This window comes from Oncorhynchus tshawytscha, linkage group LG10 (genome assembly GCF_018296145.1).
Source record: "Oncorhynchus tshawytscha isolate Ot180627B linkage group LG10, Otsh_v2.0, whole genome shotgun sequence".
Lineage (NCBI taxonomy): Eukaryota > Metazoa > Chordata > Actinopteri > Salmoniformes > Salmonidae > Oncorhynchus > Oncorhynchus tshawytscha.
Window position 1 is genome coordinate 78221015 of NC_056438.1, and position 22822 is coordinate 78243836.

The 22822-nt window shown below is 44.6% G+C and overlaps 1 protein-coding gene across 1 annotated transcript; it reads right to left on the bottom strand.

Annotated features, from left to right (window-relative positions):
• Window positions 1–674: 674 nt before the first annotated feature.
• LOC112260934 (cysteine/serine-rich nuclear protein 1) lies at window positions 675–18337 on the bottom strand. Its single transcript, XM_042329132.1, has 5 exons — window positions 18145–18337; window positions 10160–10378; window positions 7786–8060; window positions 2973–3305; window positions 675–2698 (listed from the first exon to the last, which is right to left on the bottom strand). The coding sequence occupies exons 2-5, from the start codon at window positions 10347–10349 to the stop codon at window positions 1595–1597; spliced, it is 1902 nt and encodes a 633-aa protein (XP_042185066.1). The 5' UTR covers window positions 10350–10378; window positions 18145–18337; the 3' UTR covers window positions 675–1594.
• Between the last annotated feature and the right edge of the window lie 4485 nt (window positions 18338–22822).

Here is a 22822-nt window from a genome sequence, read left to right on the forward strand (position 1 = left end):
CTAATAAAGGATAGCTGTCTGCTCCACACTGTTGGTGTTTCTAGTTCTGTCATACATGCAGTAGCCTAATAAAGGATAGCTGTCTGCTCCACACTGTTGGTGTTTCTACTTCTGTCATACATGCAGAAGGCTAATAAAGGATAGCTGTCTGTTCCACACTGTTGGTGTTTCTAGTTCTGTCATACATGCAGTAGCCTAATAAAGGATAGCTGTCTGCTCCACACTGTTGGTGTTTCTAGTTCTGTCATACATGCAGTAGCCTAATAAAGGATAGCTGTCTGCTCCACACTGTTGGTGTTTCTACTTCTGTCATACATGCAGAAGGCTAATAAAGGATAGCTGTCTGTTCCACACTGTTGGTGTTTCTAGTTCTGTCATACATGCAGTAGCCTAATAAAGGATAGCTGTCTGCTCCACACTGTTGGTGTTTCTAGTTCTGTCATACATGCAGTAGCCTAATAAAGGATAGCTGTCTGCTCCACACTGTTGGTGTTTCTAGTTCTGTCATACATGCAGTAGCCTAATAAAGGATAGCTGTCTGCTCCACACTGTTGGTGTTTCTACTTCTGTCATACATGCAGAAGGCTAATAAAGGATAGCTGTCTGTTCCACACTGTTGGTGTTTCTAGTTCTGTCATACATGGAGTAGCCTAATAAAGGATAGCTCTCTGTTCAACAGTGTTCCAAAAGATTTATGTTTATTCATTGATAGAAGATTTGACTTTGCTTTAAAATACAAGATTCAGTAACACATTGTAAATGCTAACATGTTTCCATAAAAAAACAACTTACAAAGACAGACAATTCAAAACATTCTTAAATACACGGAGCACATATCAGATTCCATTGATATTTTTGCAAAGCAATGACTTTTCAGTTTGTCAAATAAGCCAAAACGAAGAAGAAATAAGAAGTTACCTTATGGTGGAGGAGAGAGACGGATCTCCAATACATGAAACTATGGCGTTTTGACACAAATAAATAGCAATACATTTAGCTAAATCATTTCATGTAGGCCAATACACAGTAGTAGTACTACAATTAATAATACATGACAAGATGTTGTAATTCTGAATATTGTGCCACAGTCTTCTTGATTGAAACAAAACTTCACATGAATACAATTCATAAAATTTCATGAATGTCTCCATCTGTCTGTCTCATGGTGATGCCAGCAATACAATCCCTCAGCTAAAAACAAATGTACATCAAGTAAATAAATAAATTAAGCCATTGTTCTTTTTTTTAATGAATAATCATTTATAAATAACTGCTGGAAAGCACTTTTTTTTTAAATTAAAAAACGTGACCATCAGGAAACATGAAACATGTTATGTCTTGTAGTGATGACATTTAGGGTTTTGTGGTATTTGCTCATGTATAATATTGTCTAAATCATGAATAACCATAATGTGCCTCTTCTTCTTCAACAACATCATATTTAATAAATCTGAATAAAATATCTCATACTGTACATTCAAATATCTTATTAAAATACAAACTGTAGACTGTACATATTAATGCTCTTCTAGGCTCATTTTAATGTCCATGAGCCAATCAGGTCCCACAGAACCCTGACAGTTCAGCCCATTGGTCACTGAATTACCTGCTCCAATAACTGATTGTCTGTGGATGAAGGCGTTTCTATTGGATCGGATAAGCCAATCAGAGACTCCAGGAGGCAGGTGCCAGCTGTCTCGTTGAACTGTGGGACATTTGCAGAACTGAACACCTGCAGATGAAGGAAGTTGTCAGGGTGCTTGTGGCCTTTGAATGAGTTGTGTAGAGGGGCTGAGCTATAGTCTGTAGGGAAGTTGTCAAAGAGCTCCAAATCCGAGTCAGAGGAGAGACTGAGGTCCATGTAGCTGCTGGATGAGTAGTCTATGGAAGGAGAGGGTGTGTTGGGGTAGTCCTGGAGGGGACTGTGGGTGAACAGGGCAGTCGCTTGGTTGGCATTGTCGTCTTGATACTCGGCCATGAAAGAACCGCCGCTGTAGCTGTTGTCTGTGTGTCTGTGTGTCTTCTCTGTGTACCTTTGTGTATTGTCTGTGTGTGAACTGGGTGCGTTGGACAGGCCGAGGGTGGCTGTGGTGTCTTTACAGAGACCGTACGATGTGTCGAAGCCGGTGACACACTGGGGAAGGTGTGGCGACGGTTGTCTCCCTGGCTTTGTGCCACTTTCACTGCCCATGGAGCAGTCCTCATTGTCAGAGTCACAGAAGCTGAGGACACAAGCCACACCTCCATCGTCCACATCCAAGAGAGGCTGGTGCTCTCGAGGGCTTCCTCCCACGTCGGAGTCCTCGCTCTGGGCAGAGACGCCGGACGAGTCGGTCATGTCACTACAGCAACTATTCTCAACCTCACACAGTTCAGAGCTGAAGTGGAAGGTAGGGGTGGTGGGGATGGAGAGAGGGAGGCCCTCTTCTTCCAGGGTGAACCCGAAGGGGCATCTCCCCTCCTGGGCACTGTCCTGCTGATGCTGTCCCTGGTCCTGGAGCTCCTGGAGATCATCTTGGTTCTCCTCTGGGTCTCTCCTCTGGGTTAGTATCTCATCCTGCAGTCTCCTCTCCAGCTCCAGCCTCATGACAGTGTGTATGTAGTGGGTCTGGACCCGTCTGGAGTTGAACTCCACGCGACCGTTAGTATTCCCACAGCCATCCTTTGTGCAGCCGCAAGGGAAGTTGGAGCGATCCATCTGTTGCAGGGAGAGATCACATTCATCTTAGCTCATTTTATGACTGAAATCTTAGCTCATTACATGACTGAAATCTTAGCTCATTACATGACTGAAATCTTAGCTCATTACATGACTGAAATCATAGCTCATTATATGACTGAAATCTTAGCTCATTATATGACTAAAGTTTGCATCTGATCTAGGTGTGGGAGAGAATTCTCATTCTTTGCCAAATGGCTTTTGTTCATCAGACACCCAGGGATCAAACCCCTCACATCTGCATGGCTCTCACCTGGCACTTGATCCCGTTCAGACTACAGGCGCAGGTTTCAGGTTCACAGAATCCCTGGCAGTCACATCCACAGTCCTCTCGGGATTTCCTCAGAGCATGGAGCTCTCTCTTCTCCTCTCGGTCGATGTGCCTCGCCCCCGCCGCCCGGAGTAGGGCCTGTCTCTGGCGGGAAGCGTAGGGGTACAGGAGCCCCCCGTCACCCCCATCCTCCTCCCCATCCTCAAGGTCAGCCGCAGGGAGGTGGGCCTCGATGTCTTCGTCAGGCACCTGGTCGATCTGATCGATGGTGAGGCGATCTAACTCCTCCTGGTCCGTAATGCCACTGGCTGTCAGCTGGAGAGAAGAGAGTTACTTCAAATAAAATATTTACACATCGTCCTTAACTTTTATTTTGAAATGCTTTTAGAGTATTTTCAAGGGAGTCAATGAAGACAAGATACAACCCTTCTGGGTCGTTCCATGTCATTACAGTAACCCTTCTGGATCGTTCCATGTTATTACAGTAACCCTTCTGGGTCGTTCCATGTCATTACAGTAACCCTTCTGGATCGTTCCATGTTATTACAGTAACCCATCTGGGTCGTTCCATGTCATTACAGTAACCCATCTGGGTCGTTCCATGTTATTACAGTAACCCATCTGGGTCGTTCCATGTTATTACAGTAACCCATCTGGGTCATTCCCATGTTATTACAGTAACCCATCTGGGTCGTTCCATGTTATTACAGTAACCCATCTGGGTCATTCCCATGTTATTACAGTAACCCATCTGGGTCGTTCCCATGTTATTACAGTAACCCATCTGGGTCGTTCCATGTCATTACAGTAACCCATCTGGGTCGTACCATGTTATTACAGTAACCCATCTGGGTCGTTTCTATGTTATTACAGTAACCCATCTGGGTCGTTCCATGTTATTACAGTAACCCATCTGGGTCGTTCCATGTTATTACAGTAACCCATCTGGGTCGTTCCATGTTATTACAGTAACCCATCTAGGTCGTTCCATGTTATTACAGTAACCCATCTGGGTCGTTCCCATGTTATTACAGTAACCCATCTGGGTCGTTCCATGTCATTACAGTAACCCATCTGGGTAGTTCCATGTCATTACAGAAGGCCTTCATTTCTATAGTTAGAAACAGATAAGATTAGCATCCAGGCAACATTATTATGTTAAAATATAATTTGATTGCACCCAAATTGCCCATAGGATTCATTTTATAAAACACGGACCCCACACACCCAACCACCCACAGACCCCCATCACGCCAACCACCCACAGACCCCCCCACCCCAACCACACACAGACCCCCAACCACCCACAGACCCCCACACCAACCACCCACAGACCCCCCACACACCAACCACCCACAGACCCCCACACCCAACCACCCACAGACCCCCACACCCAACCACCCACAGACCCCCACCCCAACCTGACCAGTAGTATGGAGCTGCTATGACTGACCAGTGGTATGGAGCTGCTATGTCTGACCAGTAGTATGGAGCTGCTATGACTGACCAGTAGTATGGAACTGCTATGACTGACCAGTAGTATGGAGCTGCTATGTCTGACCAGTAGTATGGAGCTGCTATGTCTGACCAGTAGTATGGAGCTGCTATGACTGACCAGTAGTATGGGGCTGCTATGACTGACCAGTAGTATGGAGCTGCTATGACTGACCAGTAGTATGGAGCTGCTATGACTGACCAGTAGTATGGAGCTGCTATGACTGACCAGTAGTATGGAGCTGCTATGACTGACCAGTAGTATGGAGCTGCTATGACTGACCAGTAGTATGGAGCTGCTATGACTGACCAGTAGTATGGAGCTGCTATGACTGACCAGTAGTATGGAGCTGCTATGACTGACCAGTAGTATGGAGCTGCTATGACTGACCAGTAGTATGGAGCTGCTATGACTGACCAGTAGTATGGAGCTGCTATGACTGACCAGTAGTATGGAGCTGCTATGACTGACCAGTAGTATGGAGCTGCTATGACTGACCAGTAGTATGGAGCTGCTATGACTGACCAGTAGTATGGAGCTGCTATGACTGACCAGTAGTATGGAGCTGCTATGACTGACCAGTAGTATGGAGCTGCTATGACTGACCAGTAGTATGGAGCTGCTATGACTGACCAGTAGTATGGAGCTGCTATGACTGACCAGTAGTATGGAGCTGCTATGACTGACCAGTAGTATGGAGCTGCTATGACTGACCAGTAGTATGGAGCTGCTATGACTGACCAGTAGTATGGAGCTGCTATGACTGACCAGTAGTATGGAGCTGCTATGACTGACCAGTAGTATGGAGCTGCTATGACTGACCAGTAGTATGGAGCTGCTATGACTGACCAGTAGTATGGAGCTGCTATGACTGACCAGTAGTATGGAACAACTCTATTGTTTCTTCACCCTATGTATTCTCAGTGAATCTGGTGATGTTTCCCCCTCAATGTTCGGAAAGGAGTCATTGAAGTTGTTTGGAATTTGTCCCATCCTATGTCCTGGTATTACCAGGTTCTGACCACTAGATGGTGCTGTTCTTCCTCCATTTCAATGTTAAAGGCATAGTTAATTTGAATTACAAAATTACATATTGGTTTCCTTACCTTGTAACCAGTTTATGGACAAGGTATGACAGCAATCCATGGTTTGGTTTTGTTTAGCTGACCACTGTTTCAAATGGTAACGTTTTTTTTTTTGCATTTGTGGCACAAATCCAATGCAAGTCAATGGTACCTATATTAACATTTTCATGGTTTCATGTCAAAATCATCCTGGACTTAATTTCAAATTATATTTAAAAACAAATAATGTTGGAAGAAAGCTAATCTCATCTGTTTTCTAACAACATAAACACTCAGATCAATCTGAGATGGTGGGTGGAATGACCCATATTCTTGAGGTGGAATGACCCACATACATGAAGTTTAAATTACTGTAAGATTAGACGGCCTATAGGGAGGAGGTCAGAGACCTGGCCGGGTGGTGCCAGAATAACAACCTATCCCTCAACGTGATCAAGAGATGATTGTGGACTACAGGAAAAGGAGGACTGAGCACGTCCCCATTATCATCGACGGGGCTGTAGTGGAGCAGGTTGAGAGCTTCAAGTTCCTAGGTGTCCACATCACCAACGAACTATCATGGTTCAAACATACCAAGACAGCTGTGAAGAGGGCACAACAAAACCTATTCCCCTCAAGAGACTGAAAAGATTTGGCATGGGTCCCCAGATCCTCAAAGTTCTACAGCTGCACCATCGAGAGCATCCTGACCGGTTGCATCACTGCTTGGTATGTCAACTGCTCGGCATCTGATCGTAAGGCGCTACAGAGGGTAGTGCGTATGGCCCAGTACATCACTGGGGCCAAGCTTCCTGACATCCAGAACCTATATACTAGGAGGTGTCAGAGGAAGGCCCTAAAAATAGTCAAAGACTCCAGCCACCCTAGTCATAGAGGGTACCGCATGGCAAGCGGTACCGGACCACCAAGTCTAGGTCCAAGAGGCTCGTTAACAGCTTCTAACCCCAAGCCATAAGACTCGTGAACAGCTAACCAAATGCCCCCCCCCCGCGCATTTTTAAGCTCTCTGTTTATTATCTATGCATAGTCACTTTACCTCTACCTACATGTACACATTACCTCAATTACTTTGGCTAACCTGTACCCCCGCCCATTGACTCTGTACCGGTACCACCTGTATATAGCCTCCACATTGACTCTGTACCGGTACCCCCTGTATATAGCCTTCACATTGACTCTGTACCGGTACCACCTGTATATAGCCTCCACATTGACTCTGTACCGGTACCCCCTGTATATAGTCTCCACATTGACTCTGTACCGGCACCCCCTGTATATAGTCTCCACATTGACTCTGTACCGGCACCCCCTGTATATAGTCTCCACATTGACTCTGTACCAGTACCCCATGTATATAGCCTCCACATTGACTCTGTACCGGCACCCCCTGTATATAGTCTCCACATTGACTCTGTACCGTAACACCCTGTATATAGCCTCCACATTGACTCTGTACCGGTACCCGCTGTATTTAGCCTCCACATTGACTCTGTACCGGTACCCCCTGTATATAGTCTCCACATTGACTCTGTACCGGCACCCCCTGTATATAGTCTCCACATTGACTCTGTACCGGCACCCCCTGTATATAGTCTCCACATTGACTCTGTACCGGCACCCCCTGTATATAACATCCACATTAACTCTGTACCGGTACCCCCTGTATATAGCCTCCACATTGACTCTGTACCAGTACCCCCTGTATATAGCCTCCACATTGACTCTGTACCGGCACCCCCTGTATATAGTCTCCACATTGACTCTGTACCGGTACACCCTGTATATAGTCTCGTTACTGTTATTTTATTGTCGCTCTTTAACAAAAAAAATAATTATTTTCATTTTTTAATTTTATTTATTGTTTACTTCAGTTTATTTAGTAAATGCTTTCTTAACACTTGTTTTTTCTTAACTGCATTGTTGGTTAGGGGCTCGTAAGTAAAACATTTCACTCTAAAATATACACCTGTTGTAATCGGCGCATGTGACAAATAACATTTGATTTGATTATTTGATTTTGATTTAAGCAAATGGGATGCAAGAAACTGTACCAGAAACTATACAAACTATAGCAGAATGGTCAGTTTGCACTCGACTGGGACAAACACAGGACAGCATGCTTTTTATTTCGGGGGCTTAATCTGGTTCAAGGGAATCCGCCCAGGCAATGAGGTCTACAGTGCTCACTAGTCGATTAGAAGTCTAGAATACTTACTCTCTGTCTGAGTGTCTCCAGCCTCTCCTCCCTCAGTCTATCTCTGAGTCTCTCCCTGCGCCTCCTTCGTCTCTCTTGGGTGTGCTCTGCCAGTGTGTACCTCCGGAGGGCGCTGTGCCTCCTCACCATGCCCAGGGTGGCACCGCCGCGTCTCGGAACGCTGGTGAAACCCTGGCAACGCTGGAACAGGAACACCGTCACCTGGTTGAAGACAACGCTGTTGCTATGGCCGCTGTTGTCATGGGAAAGTTTTGGGCTCTTCAGGATGGAGCGGACTGTTGGTGGTGGAGGAGGAGGAGGAGGAGGAGGAGGAGGAGGAGGAGGAGGAGGAGGAGGAGGAGGAGGAGGGAAACAGGATTTAGAGTCACGACAAGAAGTTGGTGTATTCTATGCCTTTGTCAATGTCAGCTTGTTAGAGCTACTGCATATCAGTTCTGAATGTAGCGTTTTGATGTCTCTCTTGTCGTGATGTGTGTTTTGTCCTATATTTATATATTTTTAAAATTGTTTTATTGTATTTTTAATCCCAGCCCCTGTCCCCGCAGGAGGCCTTTTGCCTTAAGCCGTCATTGTAAATATGAATTTGTACTTAACTGACTTTACTAGTTAAATAAATAAAAATAAATACAAAATAAGTATGCTGAAAGTGCTGATCCTGCAGTTCTGTCAGCCGCCACTGGGTGGCAGACTACACTACCTCACTTACTGTCAATGGTTACAAGTTACAACCCAGTGTTAACAACTTTGTCAACTGGTTCACCAGAGTTGAACATAGGGGAGTTTATCTGCTAGAAACAAAACACCAAGGAGTATTTATAATAATACAACCGAAGCCAAATGAGAGAGAATGAAGAGAGAGAAAGACAATGTCTCCCTCAACACAGAGACAGAAAGAGACCCTGCTTATAATTATAGTAAGACCCTGTAACCTCTCTGCAGTTTGGTAAGAAGTAGCCACCCTACTACTAAGAGACTGTTAAATGCCCATCAGGTCACTGATGACCCATCAGGTCACTGTTTACATTTGACAGTTTGGCCTCATGATAACGAGTCGTTTGACCTTCACATGCTGGAGTGGAGAAGGGACTCAAAAGTGAGGAGTTTGGTAAACAACAGCTCAGCAAGCTACGTAGTAACCTATTCCATGTCCCAAATAGCACCCTATTACCTATAGGGGCCCTGATCAAAAGAAGTGCACTACATAGGAAAGAGCGTGCCATTTGGGATTCAGATTAGTTCCGCTGCTGTTATTTTGGCTAAAGACATTCCATACTGGGACACAGTGTGTTTGCAGTAGTGTGGGGGAGAAATGGTAGTTTCATGATTGATTAACTATTTATGACCTATTTCACGTCTATTCTGTAATGAATCTAACTCTCAATGTGGTTTGGAGAAAACAATGATTACCACATGAAATATAAATCTTTTTTTTTTTTTTTTTGGTCCATGAAATCAAAATAACAACCACAATCTAATAGACTACGTTGAGCCTAAGGGAAGTGTGTCTATGTGCTGTCCATTGAAAACAGTACAAAACCAGAGTCGCTGGAGTTTGTAGTGATCTTTGAATGAAATAACATGCACCTATTTGCAGCTTAGGCATGATAACTGTAATTCACATCATATTGCTTAGTCAAATGATTCAGTCAAACTCAAGGGGCAAAGCCCAGTACCTCAAAGAGAAGTCTATTCTCTGCTATCAGCAGGTTGTAACTTAGCTGCTGTAGTGTGATAATAGGACACTCCTTCAATACACTCCCTAGCAGTGACTCTGATAACAATAGTGTAGCTTTGCATTTATTTGAAAGATAAGACATATTCATTGCAAGTTTATTGACCAGTGACCATAAAAATTATATACATTAACATATACTGTATATAGACATACTGTATAAAACATACTGCATACTATACATTCAGGGGGTTTCCTCGTGAGATCTACTGGCCAAAATATTGCTTTAAGATTGTAATAACATGGATCGTCAACAGATGTGTTCATGTAGCTACATCATTCTGAGATGTGTTCATGTAGCTACATCATTCTGAGATGTGTTCATGTAGCTACATCATTCTGAGATGTGTTCATGTAGCTACATCATTCTGAGATGTGTTCATGTAGCTACATCATTCTGAGATGTGTTCATGTAGCTACATCATTCTGAGATGTGTTCATGTAGCTACATCATTCTGAGATGTGTTCATGTAGCTACATCATTCTGAGATGTGTTCATGTAGTTACATCATTCTGAGATGTGTTCATGTAGCTACATCATTCTGAGATGTGTTCATGTAGCTACATCATTCTGAGATGTGTTCATGTAGCTACATCATTCTGAGATGTGTTCATGTAGCTACATCATTCTTATTGACTTACTGGGTAGATGGGAGGTAGGTGAGGCAGAGTTGAAGTCTTGGTTGTCACTGTTGCGGCTCTCCTCATCCGACTCCCATTCCGAGGAGGCGGAGGAGGAGGGGGAGGAGGAGGAGGCGGAGGAAGATGGGGAGGAGTAGCAAGGGTCCTCCTCTTCTACCTCGGAATACTTCCTCTTCAGGACCCCACTCATGGCTTCTCTAGGGCGGTTAGACGATCTGCCTGAATACAAAACAGTAAAAAAAAAAAGAGATGGTGAATATACATTAACAATACACATTAATTCTGCGATGGTGATGAATGAATACTCACTAACTGTAGTACATGGATGTGTAATAGTGGGGTGGCAGGGTAGCCTAGTGGTTAGAGTGTAGAGGCGGCAGGGTAGCCTAGTGGTTAGAGTGTAGAGGCGGCAGGGTAGCCTAGTGGTTAGAGTGTAGAGGCGGCAGGGTAGTCTAGTGGTTAGAGTGTAGAGGCGGCAGGGTAGCCTAGTGGTTAGAGTGTAGAGGCGGCAGGGTAGCCCAGTGGTTAGAGTGTAGAGGCGGCAGGTAGCCTAGTGGTTAGAGTGTAGAGGCGGCAGGGTAGCCTAGTGGTTAGAGTGTAGAGGCGGCAGGGTAGCCTAGTGGTTAGAGTGTAGAGGAGGCAGGGTAGCGTAGTGGTTAGAGTGGAGAGGCGGCAGGGTAGCCTAGTGGTTAGAGTGTAGAGGAGGCAGGGTAGCGTAGTGGTTAGAGTGTAGGGACGGCAGGTAGCCTAGTGGTTAGAGTGTAGAGGAGGCAGGGTAGCGTAGTGGTTAGAGTGTAGGGACGGCAGGTAGCCTAGTGGTTAGAGTGTAGAGGCGGCAGGGTAGCCCAGTGGTTAGAGTGTAGAGGCGGCAGGTAGCCTAGTGGTTAGAGTGTAGAGGCGGCAGGGTAGCCTAGTGGTTAGAGTGTAGAGGCGGCAGGGTAGCCTAGTGGTTAGAGTGTAGAGGAGGCAGGGTAGCGTAGTGGTTAGAGTGTAGGGACGGCAGGTAGCCTAGTGGTTAGAGTGTAGAGGCGGCAGGGTAGCCCAGTGGTTAGAGTGTAGAGGCGGCAGGTAGCCTAGTGGTTAGAGTGTAGAGGCGGCAGGGTAGCCTAGTGGTTAGAGTGTAGAGGCGGCAGGGTAGCCTAGTGGTTAGAGTGTAGAGGAGGCAGGGTAGCGTAGTGGTTAGAGTGGAGAGGCGGCAGGGTAGCCTAGTGGTTAGAGTGTAGAGGAGGCAGGTAGCCTAGTGGTTAGAGTGTAGAGGCGGCAGGGTAGCCTAGTGGTTAGAGTGTGGAGGCGGCAGGGTAGCCTAGTGGTTAGAGTGTAGAGGCGGCAGGGTAGCCTAGTGGTTAGAGCGTTGGACTAGTAACTGAAAAGTTGCAAGTTCAAATCCCCGAGCTGACAAGGTACAACATCTGCCGTTCTGCCCTTGAACAGGCAGTTAACCCACTGTTCCTAGGCCAGTTAACCCACTGTTCCTAGACCAGTTAACCCACTGTTCCTAGGCCGTCATTGAAAATAAGAATTTGTTCTTAACTGACTTGCCTGGTAAAATAAAGGTAAAAAAAATATTAAAAAATAGTGACGCAAAAGCTTTTCTAAGGTATTTTGCTGACTATATGTCTCGTGAAAACTGAGGTATAACAATTACAACTGTTAAAGTTAACTTAAGTTCACTTTTTTTGTAATTTTTTGTGCACAATTTATTTTATCGTGATTAATTGTATTGTCTGAAAACATCTCAAATACATAACTTTTCTAGCTAAAAACAACAACAACAACGTGATGTCAAAACAAGTTGACATTGAGGTAAAAAAAAAGAAAAGAAAAAAAAAAGTTGTACTTTATCAATGTATCTGATTTTGCTAAATCAAGACACTAATATCCTTGTAATACTTTTTATATATATAATCTTAAATTACAGCTCAATTTTTGCAAATTCTGAATTTGTGATTAATCACAGAAAGTCCTGCTATTAAGTCAATTACATTTGAGAAAAAAATGATTAATAATAATAATAAATTATTTTCACAGCCTCCGATATATCCATGAGTCATACACAATGCCGTGCCCACTCACTCGGTGAATCAGTAGTCTACCGTAATAACTGAACGTGTGTAACAGTGATTCACAAGCTTTTTTTTTTGGCACACTGACGTTATTTATAATGCATTTTCTGACTACTATAGCTAATATCAGTCTGGTGAAAACAGAGTTTAACAATACCCATGGTTGAGTCATGCAAAGTTGCAAAGTGCGGTATTTACTCAGTAACATACACACTGCTCAATTTCACCCACAACATTTCCATGTCAAACAGGCATCAAAAAGACAAAAACAAAAAAACATCACTGGGACTTTCCTTTCCAATAACATTTCACAAACCGCCAACAATAAATTAGATCTATGTCTCGTTGTCAATGGGCAAAAAACCACAGCAGAGTAATCTGATACTGCTTTTGTTGTTCACTGTGACACACAGCACCGGTTAGGAGCGTTGTTTTCCAACCTCATTCCTTGACTGAGGTACCTGTACTGGTTTGACAGGTTTTAAAAGGAGGACATCTGCTTATTTAAACTAATGAAAGCCGCCCCTACAGATGATCCAACAATCACTGATAACTTACATAGCCGAGATATTGATAACCTGTGTCATAAACATGCTCAATAACTATTGCAATCCAATTGGTTTTTTTGTTGTTTTTTTTGCTTTAGTGAAAGACAAGGGAAACTGCAGGCTAGGCTAAAAATGTCAATAGCTCTTTCTCTCTTTCCTTCTCGTCATTAACATTCCAATGATTCCAGGGACGTTTATCAGGAAGAAAACGTGGAAACAGGGAGGGCTGGGAAACTGGGAGGGAGGGAGTCCAGGAAGGAATATTTCTGAGGGAAAATTATGTCTAGAGCAGGCTATTTTGGCCCCAGTGAAACAGGGAGGTACAGTGGAAACCAAGCCCACACAGAACAAACAACATACAGGTCTATTTAATGATTACAAACTTAGCTTGTGTTGAATACTACTGTAAATACATACTTAAATAGGCTCAACTGGACTCTAACGTAAAAGTGTAAAATACAAGAGAGTAGAGCAGTGGTCTTCAACTTTTTTTTTTGCACATTTATTTTACCCATGTTTTATTTTTGTGAATGATAATGGCAAGGAGAAGTAATCAACATTTTCAAATGAATAGATTTGGGTAAATCCTTTTTTCATTATTTTTGACCTATGGTTAAAATTAGAAGACATCATCAGCCTATCAGTTAAAAAATTTTAAAAAATTAAAAAACTACAAATGCATTTGTGCAAGTAGCTGTTTAGCTGGTTAAACAGAGGTTAGCCATGTGTTAGCTAACATACATGTCCAAGTCAAGGAGACTTACCGCCTTGCCACGAGCGGTACTCAAGGGTACATTTCCAAAGCCTGTCAGATACTCCAGTGAGTGTTATTTCACTCCATATTAATATTAGGGGTTGAGAAATAAAGTTGTATCACCATTACAATTAAGATATGACCCTCTTCTATACTATAGGTATGTCATTCAAAATTAGTTGCATTTTGTTGGTTTTGTAGTGATATTCAGAAAAATAATAACAAAAACAATGTTTTTTCCTGCATTTTTTTTTTGTATATTTTTGCAGAACCCCCAGTAGGACCCCCAGTAGAACCCCCAGCAGGACCCCAGTAGAACCCCCAGTAGAACCCCCAGTAGGACCCCCAGCAGGACCCCCAGTAGAACCCCCAGTAGAATCCCCAGTCGGACCCCCAGTAGAACCCCCAGTAGGACCCCCAGCAGGACCCCCAGTAGAACCCCCAGTAGGACCCCCAGTAGAATCCCCAGTAGGACCCCCAGTAGAAGCCACAGTAGAACCCACAGAGGACCCCCAGTAGAACCCCCAGTAGAACCCACAGAGGACCCCCAGTAGAACCCCCAGTAGAACCCCCAGTAGAACCCCCAGTAGAACCCCAGTAGGACCCCCAGCAGGACCCCCAGTAGGACCCCCAGTAGAATCCCCAGTAGGACCCCCAGTAGAACCCCCAGTAGAAGCCACAGTAGAACCCCAGTAGGACCCCCAGTAGAACCCCCAGTAGGACCCCCAGTAGAACCCCCAGTAGAACCCCAAGTAGGACCCCCAGCAGGACCCCCAGTAGAACCCCCAGTAGAATCCCCAGTAGGACCCCTAGTAGAACCCCCAGTAGGACCCCCCAGTAGAACCCCCAGTATGACCCCTGGGGGGTTGTGTACTTCAGCTTGAATACACCTGGTGTAGAGGCTTGTTGTCGCAGAAAAGCTCTCTATTCTAGTAATTTGAACTCTTGTCCCCCCCCTGTTTCTACTAATAGGAAGGTTAAGAGGAATCTGTTACTAGGAAGGAATAGGAGGAATCTGTTACTAGGAAGGAATAGGAGGAATCTGTTACTAGGAAGGAATAGGAGGAATCTGTTACAAGGAAGGAATAGGAGGAATCTGTTACTAGGAAGGAATAGGAGGAATCTGTTACTATGAAGGTTTAAGAGGAATGTACTACTAGGAAGGAATAAGAGGTATCTACTACTAGGAAGAATTAAGTCGAGAACAGACTGCCCTGTCAGTGTCCACTATATAACGGCAGGGTAGCCTAGTGGTTAGAGCGTTGGGCTAGTAACCGGAAGGTTGGAAGTTCAAACCCCCGAGCTGACAAGGTACAAATCTGTCGTTCTGCCCCTGAGCAGGCAGTTAACCCACTGTTCCTAGGCTGTCATTGAAAGTAAGAATTTGTTCTTAACTGACTTACCTAGTTAAATGAAGGTAAAATTTTAAAAAAATAACTCTGACAGTATCCCAGGTAACCACACAGTACTCAGTGTCATACTCACATATATAACTATTGGGACAAGGCATTCAAGACTCATTCATATAACACATGGTTGCTAGGAATTTGTCTCCAGGTAACCACACAGTACTCAGTGTCATACTCACATATATAACTATTGGGACAAGGCATTCAAGACTCATTCATATAACACATGGTTGCTAGGAATTTGTCTCCAGGTAACCACACAGTACTCAGTGTCATACTCACATATATAACTATTGGGACAAGGCATTCAAGACTCATTCATATAACACATGGTTGCTAGGAATTTGTCTCCAGGTAACCACACAGTACTCAGTGTCATACTCACATATATAACTATTGGGACAAGGCATTCAAGACTCATTCATATAACACATGGTTGCTAGGAATTTGTCTCCAGGTAACCACACAGTACTCAGTGTCATACTCACATATATAACTATTGGGACAAGGCATTCAAGACTCATTCATATAACACATGGTTGCTAGGAATTTGTCTCCAGGTAACCACACAGTACTCAGTGTCATACTCACATATATAACTATTGGGACAAGGCATTCAAGACTCATTCATATAACACATGGTTGCTAGGAATTTGTCTCCAGGTAACCACACAGTACTCAGTGTCATACTCACATATATAACTATTGGGACAAGGCATTCAAGACTCATTCATATAACACATGGTTGCTAGGAATTTGTCTCCAGGTAACCACACAGTACTCAGTGTCATACTCACATATATAACTATTGGGACAAGGCATTCAAGACTCATTCATATAACACATGGTTGCTAGGAATTTGTCTCCAGGTAACCACACAGTACTCAGTGTCATACTCACATATATAACTATTGGGACAAGGCATTCAAGACTCATTCATATAACACATGGTTGCTAGGAATTTGTCTCCAGGTAACCACACAGTACTCAGTGTCATACTCACATATATAACTATTGGGACAAGGCATTCAAGACTCATTCATATAACACATGGTTGCTAGGAATTTGTCTCCAGGTAACCACACAGTACTCAGTGTCATACTCACATATATAACTATTGGGACAAGGCATTCAAGACTCATTCATATAACACATGGTTGCTAGGAATTTGTCTCCAGGTAACCACACAGTACTCAGTGTCATACTCACATATATAACTATTGGGACAAGGCATTCAAGACTCATTCATATAACACATGGTTGCTAGGAATTTGTCTCCAGGTAACCACACAGTACTCAGTGTCATACTCACATATATAACTATTGGGACAAGGCATTCAAGACTCATTCATATAACACATGGTTGCTAGGAATTTGTCTCCAGGTAACCACACAGTACTCAGTGTCATACTCACATATATAACTATTGGGACAAGGCATTCAAGACTCATTCATATAACACATGGTTGCTAGGAATTTGTCTCCAGGTAACCACACAGTACTCAGTGTCATACTCACATATATAACTATTGGGACAAGGCATTCAAGACTCATTCATATAACACATGGTTGCTAGGAATTTGTCTCCAGGTAACCACACAGTACTCAGTGTCATACTCACATATATAACTATTGGGACAAGGCATTCAAGACTCATTCATATAACACATGGTTGCTAGGAATTTGTCTCCAGGTAACCACACAGTACTCAGTGTCATACTCACATATATAACTATTGGGACAAGGCATTCAAGACTCATTCATATAACACATGGTTGCTAGGAATTTGTCTCCAGGTAACCACACAGTACTCAGTGTCATACTCACATATATAACTATCGGGACAAGGCATTCAAGACTCATTCATATAACACATGGTTGCTAGGAATTTGTCTCCAGGTAACCACACAGTACTCAGTGTCATACTCACATATATAACTATCGGGACAAGGCATTCAAGACTCATTCATATAACACATGGTTGCTAGGAATTTGTCTTGGTGTTAAAAGAAAGAACACACAGTTTCTACAGAGAAGGAACTATCTCATGTCTGGTTGCATGACTAACTGCATTATCCATTTGTAGTGATTGCACAAGTTGCACTACAATATGTGTATTTATAAATTGGGTCCTGGATGCTGATTGGCTGAAAGCTGTGGTATATCAGACAATATTCCATGGGTATGAGACAAAATGACTCGTTTACTTTTCTAATTATGTTGGTAACCAGTTTACAATAGCAATAAGGCACCTCTGGGATGGTGATATCCGACCAATATACCACGGCTAAGGGCTGTATCCAGGCACACCGTGTTGCATTGAGCATAAGAACCATCCTTAGCCATGGTATATTGGCCATATACCACACCTCCTCGGGCCTGATTGCTTAAATACAATATGTTGTTTCAGAACGAGTTATGGTTTTCTTCTGCAATTTGATGAAAATCTCTCCAAGAGACATTCTGTTCCTTGACATCCCCTCTCACTTAGGTCAAATGTAATGGTGAGTGTACAGGTGGGTGTGTGCTTGTGTGCATGTGTGTGTGTGTGTGTGTGTGGGGGGGGGGTGACTAATATAAATAATTCAATGACTCACAGCAGCAGAAATACCTGAATTGCAGTGTTGCATAGCACTGTGCAACACACACACACACAAACACACACACACCAACCAACCAATATTTTACTCAAATTGCCACTACTACTAAGTACCCACTACCTCACTATTTGGCTTCCATCCAGTTATAAACGCGACCCAACTTCCGCCACTGACCTCGTCACTCCGCGAGCTTCATGTGGTCAGTAATTAGGCCTTTACAATGAAAACATTGTGCTGGTCAGCCCAGCAGCTAGTCACACTCAGCTGTTGCTGTTTGGGGTCTCTATTACAAGACCCAACTAGGCTACAGCAAGCAAAACAACTACTGGAAAACACTATCAAACGGTTTTTTATCGATATAAATAGCTTTCATACAACCAAAACCAAACTTAAAGCCTAAAAACAATATATTATTCTGCTTATCTTTTTGACATTCGTGTAGTCTAATAATAAAATAAAAAACTTTAACTTTAAGACAACTTTCTCTCACACAAAGAGGCTTATCAAACACTCAGCATTAAGGACTGGTTACAAAACCGCTGATGTTGAAATATGTTTTAGCTTTGTCACTAAACAGATCAAAAGACGCGGTCATTAGTTAGGCTACTCACCGAGAATATGAGATCACCATCTCCTAAATTCAATAGATCAGTTATTAACTTGACGGTTTTGTAAAAGCTTCAAGGGTTTTTGTTTCTCCGTGGCACTGGATCGCTGACGATGCCTGCTCTCTTGTTTCCCCTCTATCTGTCTCTCTGGACTAGCCTTACTGTAGTGTAGTGCGCACATCAACCGTGTGTTCGTCAGCGGAAAACTCCCACTGCGCGACGCTGACGCAGGCGGTCGCACAGGAAAGGGGAGCGACACACAATTCTTCCTGCTGCTGTTCACGTTCTGCTACTGCCTACAGCTTCCTGCATTACCTTATCGGTCCAGATAGAATATAATGGACCATTCTCCCACTACCTATGTCTTCATGCCTTGCCCACGACACATAAGAGAGATATAAGAAGTAGCCTACTGTTCTGTTTAATGATGTGTGTGTTGCCTTCTCAGATGTAGACATTGTGATTTTCCATATTCAGCTCATTGGATTGGTCATAGAGCAGAAAACCGTTGTGGTAGGTAATGGATTGGGTTAGGGAAAGCCATTGGGTACACTGTGAAGAAAGGTGCAACACACAATGTCTCTCTCTCTCTCATTGTCATGATATTAAATCAACTCATACTATTAGAATTTAGTTGATACATGTTATTATGAAACCATTGCCCAAGATTATGTTGTGGTTGATTAGTCAGCTTGTTGCTAGGTAGTTTTTCTACTCCCATACTCTGCAGACAGTCCTCTCCTGAGGGGTAAAGGAGGGGAGGGGTCTACTGTCTCTGAGTTCAAAGGTCACTAACCCTGTGCCTCAGCATGTTTACAAACCAGTTTCAGCTGGTGCTGTCAGCATATTGCCTTGAGAGAGAGATTTGTGACCTGTTGCCGCAAGAAAAGGGCAACCAGTGAAGAACAAACACCATTGTAAATACAACCCATATTTATGTTTATTTATTTTCCCTTTTGTACTTTAACCATTTGTACATCGTTACAACACTGTATATATATATAATATGACATTTGAAATGTCTTTATTAGTTTGGAACTTCTGTATGTGTAATGTTTACTGTTCATTTTGATTGTTTATTTCACTTTTGTTTATTATCTACTTCACTTGCTTTGGCAACGTTAACACGTTTCCCATGACAATAAATGTTTAAGAAAAAAGTGATTAAGAAAGTGAAACTATCTCAGACAGTGGTGGATACCAAAACATCGCCACAATGCGTTAGTCTACCACTGTGTAATGAAGCTATTGTACACAAACGAGCTAAACTAAGTACAGAAACAAAGTTGTCCACACAGACATGACAATGGAGTAAACATTAGATCATGGAAAATTAAGTAAAACTGTTTTCTGTAGAACTACAAACGGAAACTACAACAGGATTTACATGTGTCAGTCCCCTGTCTTTCTGCCTCAAGCTTCCCTCCCTCCCTCCCTCTCTGCCTCCCTCTCCCCTCCATGCCTCCCTCCCTCTCTGCCTCTCTCTCCCCTCCCTGCCTCCCTCCCTCTCCCCTCCCTGCCTCCCTCCCTCTCTGCCTCTCTCTCCCCCCCCTGCCTCCCTCTCCCCTCCCTGCCTCCCTCCCTCTCTGCCTCCCTCTCCCCTCCCTGCCTCCCTCCCTCTCTGCCTCCCTCCCTCTCTGCCTCTCTCTCCCCTCCCTGCCTCCCTCTCCCCTCCCTGCCTCCCTCCCTCTCTGCCTCCCTCCCTCTCTGCCTCCCTCTCCCCTCCCTGCCTCCCTCCCTCCATGCCTCCCTCCCTCTCTGCCTCTCTCTCCCCTCCCTGCCTCCCTCCCTCCCTCTCTGCCTCCCTCCCTCTCTGCCTCCCTCCCTCTCTGCCTCCCTCCCTATCTGCCTCCCTCCCTCTCTGCCTCCCTCCCTATCTGCCTCCCTCCCTCTCCCCTCTCTGCCTCCCTCCCTCCCTCTCCCCTCCCTCTCCCCTCTCTGCCTCCCTCTCCCCTCCCTGCCTCCCTCCCTCTCTGCCTCCCTCCCTCCCTCTCCCCTCCCTCCCTCTCTTTCTCCCTCTCTCCCTGCCTCTCTGCCTCCCTTCCCCTGCCTATCTGCCTTCCTCCCTCCCTGCCCCTCTGTCTCCCTCTCTCCCTGTCTCTCTGCCTCCCTCCATCCCTGCCTCTCTGACTCCCTCCCCCTCTCTCTCTCTGCCTACCTCCCTCTCTGCCTCCCTCCCCTTCTCTCTCTGCCTACCTCCCTAACCTCTCTGCCTCCCTCCCTCATCTTCTCTCTCTGCCTCCCTCCCTCTCTGCCTCCCCCTCTCTCTCTGCCTCCCTCTCTGCCTCCCCCTCTCTCTCTGCCTCCCCCTCTCTCTCTGCCTCCCTCCCTGCCTCTCTGCCTGCCTCCCTCCTTCTCTGCCTCCCTCTGCCTCCCTCCCTCCTTCTCCCTGCCTCCCTCCTTCCTCCCTCCCTCCCTCCCTCCCCCCCTCCCTCCCTCCCTCCTCCCTTCCTCCCTCCCTCCCTCCCTCCCTCCCTCCCTCCCTCCCCCTCCTCACTGAGCTTTTTAAGGATAATCGTACAACATGTTCCTGTTTTGACTGCAGAGAGGAGTGAGCTGAGCCCCATGTCCAAGCAGCCGACCATAGAGGTCACATGTAAGGCAGAGATACAAAGACAGAGGATGCCTCCCAAATAGTAGCCTATTAAGTATATAGTGCACTACTTTTGACTAGAGCCCTATGAGCCTATGGACCCTGGTCAAAAGTAGTGCACTATATAGTGAATAGGGTGCAATCTGGTACGCTAGAATAGAATGTTCCTCCAGCTGCTTGACAAAGTAACAGCTTACGCTGCTCACGAGGATTGCAGGCGTGCTGTTATGACATCATCAACTTTACTTAAAGGTGTGATTATAAACTGCTTATATACCTGGTGGGGAGAGCGAGGGTGGGAGTGAGAGATGGTGGGAGAGAGGGTGGGAGAGAGAGGTTGGGGGAAAGACTGAGAGAGAGGGAGAAAGAGAGAGAGAGCGAGGGAGAGAGAGAGAGAGAAATAGAGAGAGAGAGAGAGAGAGAGAGAGAGAGAGAGAGAGAGAGAGAGAGAGAGAGAGAGAGAAATAGAGAGAGAAATAGAGAGAGAGAGAGAGAGAGAGAGAGAGAGAGAGAGAGAGAGAAAATAGAGAGAGAGAGAAATAGAGAGAGAGAGAGAGACATCCACCCCGACTCTAGGTGACAATAGGACTATTGAGACAGGAGGGAGCAGAGGAAAATCTGCAGACTAAAGTCTGCCCGGCAACCCAAAACAAGGGACCGCCTAGTGCCTGGAGGGTTTTGTGTGTGTGTGTGTGTGTGTGTGTGTGTGTGTGTGTGTGTGTGTGTGTGTGCGTGTGTGTGTGTGTGTGTGTGTCTTCACCTCATGGTATAGGTGTCCTGTTGTGACAGGAGCATATAGACTATAATGTCTACACCATTTAGGAAATCTCCTGTGCATCCAAATCCTCTGGTTCTCATAGGAAACAGTACTGTTCCTGACCTCAAGGCAAAATGAGAGAGGGGGGGAAGAGAAAGTGAGGGAGAGAGAGAGTGAGAGACAGATATGGTTTATCCATATTCAGTTGTTCCCCTTCTCTACTGGTAACTACTGTGACTACAGCATTAGGTCACTTAGACTCAGAGGGTTATATGAGGATAATTACTGTGACTACAGCATTAGGTCACTTAGAGGGTTATATGAGGATAACTACTGTGACTACAGCATTAGGTCACTCAGACTCAGGGGGTTATATGAGGATAACTACTGTGACTACAGCATTAGGTCACTCAGACTCAGGGGGTTATATGAGGATAACTATAGTGACTACAGCATTAGGTCAATTAGAGGGTTATATGAGAATAACTACTGTGACTACAGCATTAGGTCACTCAGACTCGGGGGGTTATATGAGGATAACTACTGTGACTACAGTATTAGGTCACTTAGACTCAGAGGGTTATATGAGGATAACTACTGTGACTACAGTATTAGGTCACTTAGACTCAGAGGGTTATATGAGGATAACTACTGTGACTACAGTATTAGGTCACTTAGACTCAGAGGGTTATATGAGGATAACTACTGTGACTACAGTATTAGGTCACCTAGACTCAGAGGGTTATATGAGGATAACTACTGTGACTACAGTATTAGGTCACTTAGACTCAGAGGGTTATATGAGGATAACTACTATGACTACAGTATTAGGTCACTTAGACTCAGAGGGTTATATGAGGATAACTACTGTGACTACAGTATTAGGTCACTTAGACTCAGAGGGTTATATGAGGATAACTACTGTGACTACAGTATTAGGTCACCTAGACTCAGAGGGTTATATGCGGATAACTACTGTGACTACAGTATTAGGTCACTTAGACTCAGAGGGTTATATGAGGATAACTACTATTACAGTATTAGGTCACTTAGACTCATTAGACTCATACAGCATAGTACAGTACAGCACAGTGCAATACACCACAGTACAGTACACCACAGTGCAATACACCACAGTGTAGTATGTATGTCTCATACTTAGCTGCAGGGCAATTACAGTGAGGAGCCTTTTCTGCTTCAGATTTCCCCTTAGTCAGAGAGTATCTTAGCCCAGGAGGCCACAGAGAGAGGGAGGTGCGGAAGGAGTAGGTGGAGAGCAGTGGGGAGAGGGAGAAGGAGATGACTCATAGCAGAGGAGCCTCCAGATGCCC

Excerpts from the sequence above, each read along its gene's own strand:
- LOC112260934 (XM_042329132.1), bottom strand. The coding sequence starts at position 10,349 with ATGAGTGGGGTCCTGAAGAGGAAGTATTCCGAGGTAGAAGAGGAGGAC. Across the intron at positions 3,306-7,785 it reads TGGAGACACTCAGACAGAGA|CTGACAGCCAGTGGCATTAC; the intron begins GTAAGTATTCTA and ends TCTTCTCTCCAG. Across the intron at positions 2,699-2,972 it reads TGAACGGGATCAAGTGCCAG|ATGGATCGCTCCAACTTCCC; the intron begins GTGAGAGCCATG and ends TCCCTGCAACAG.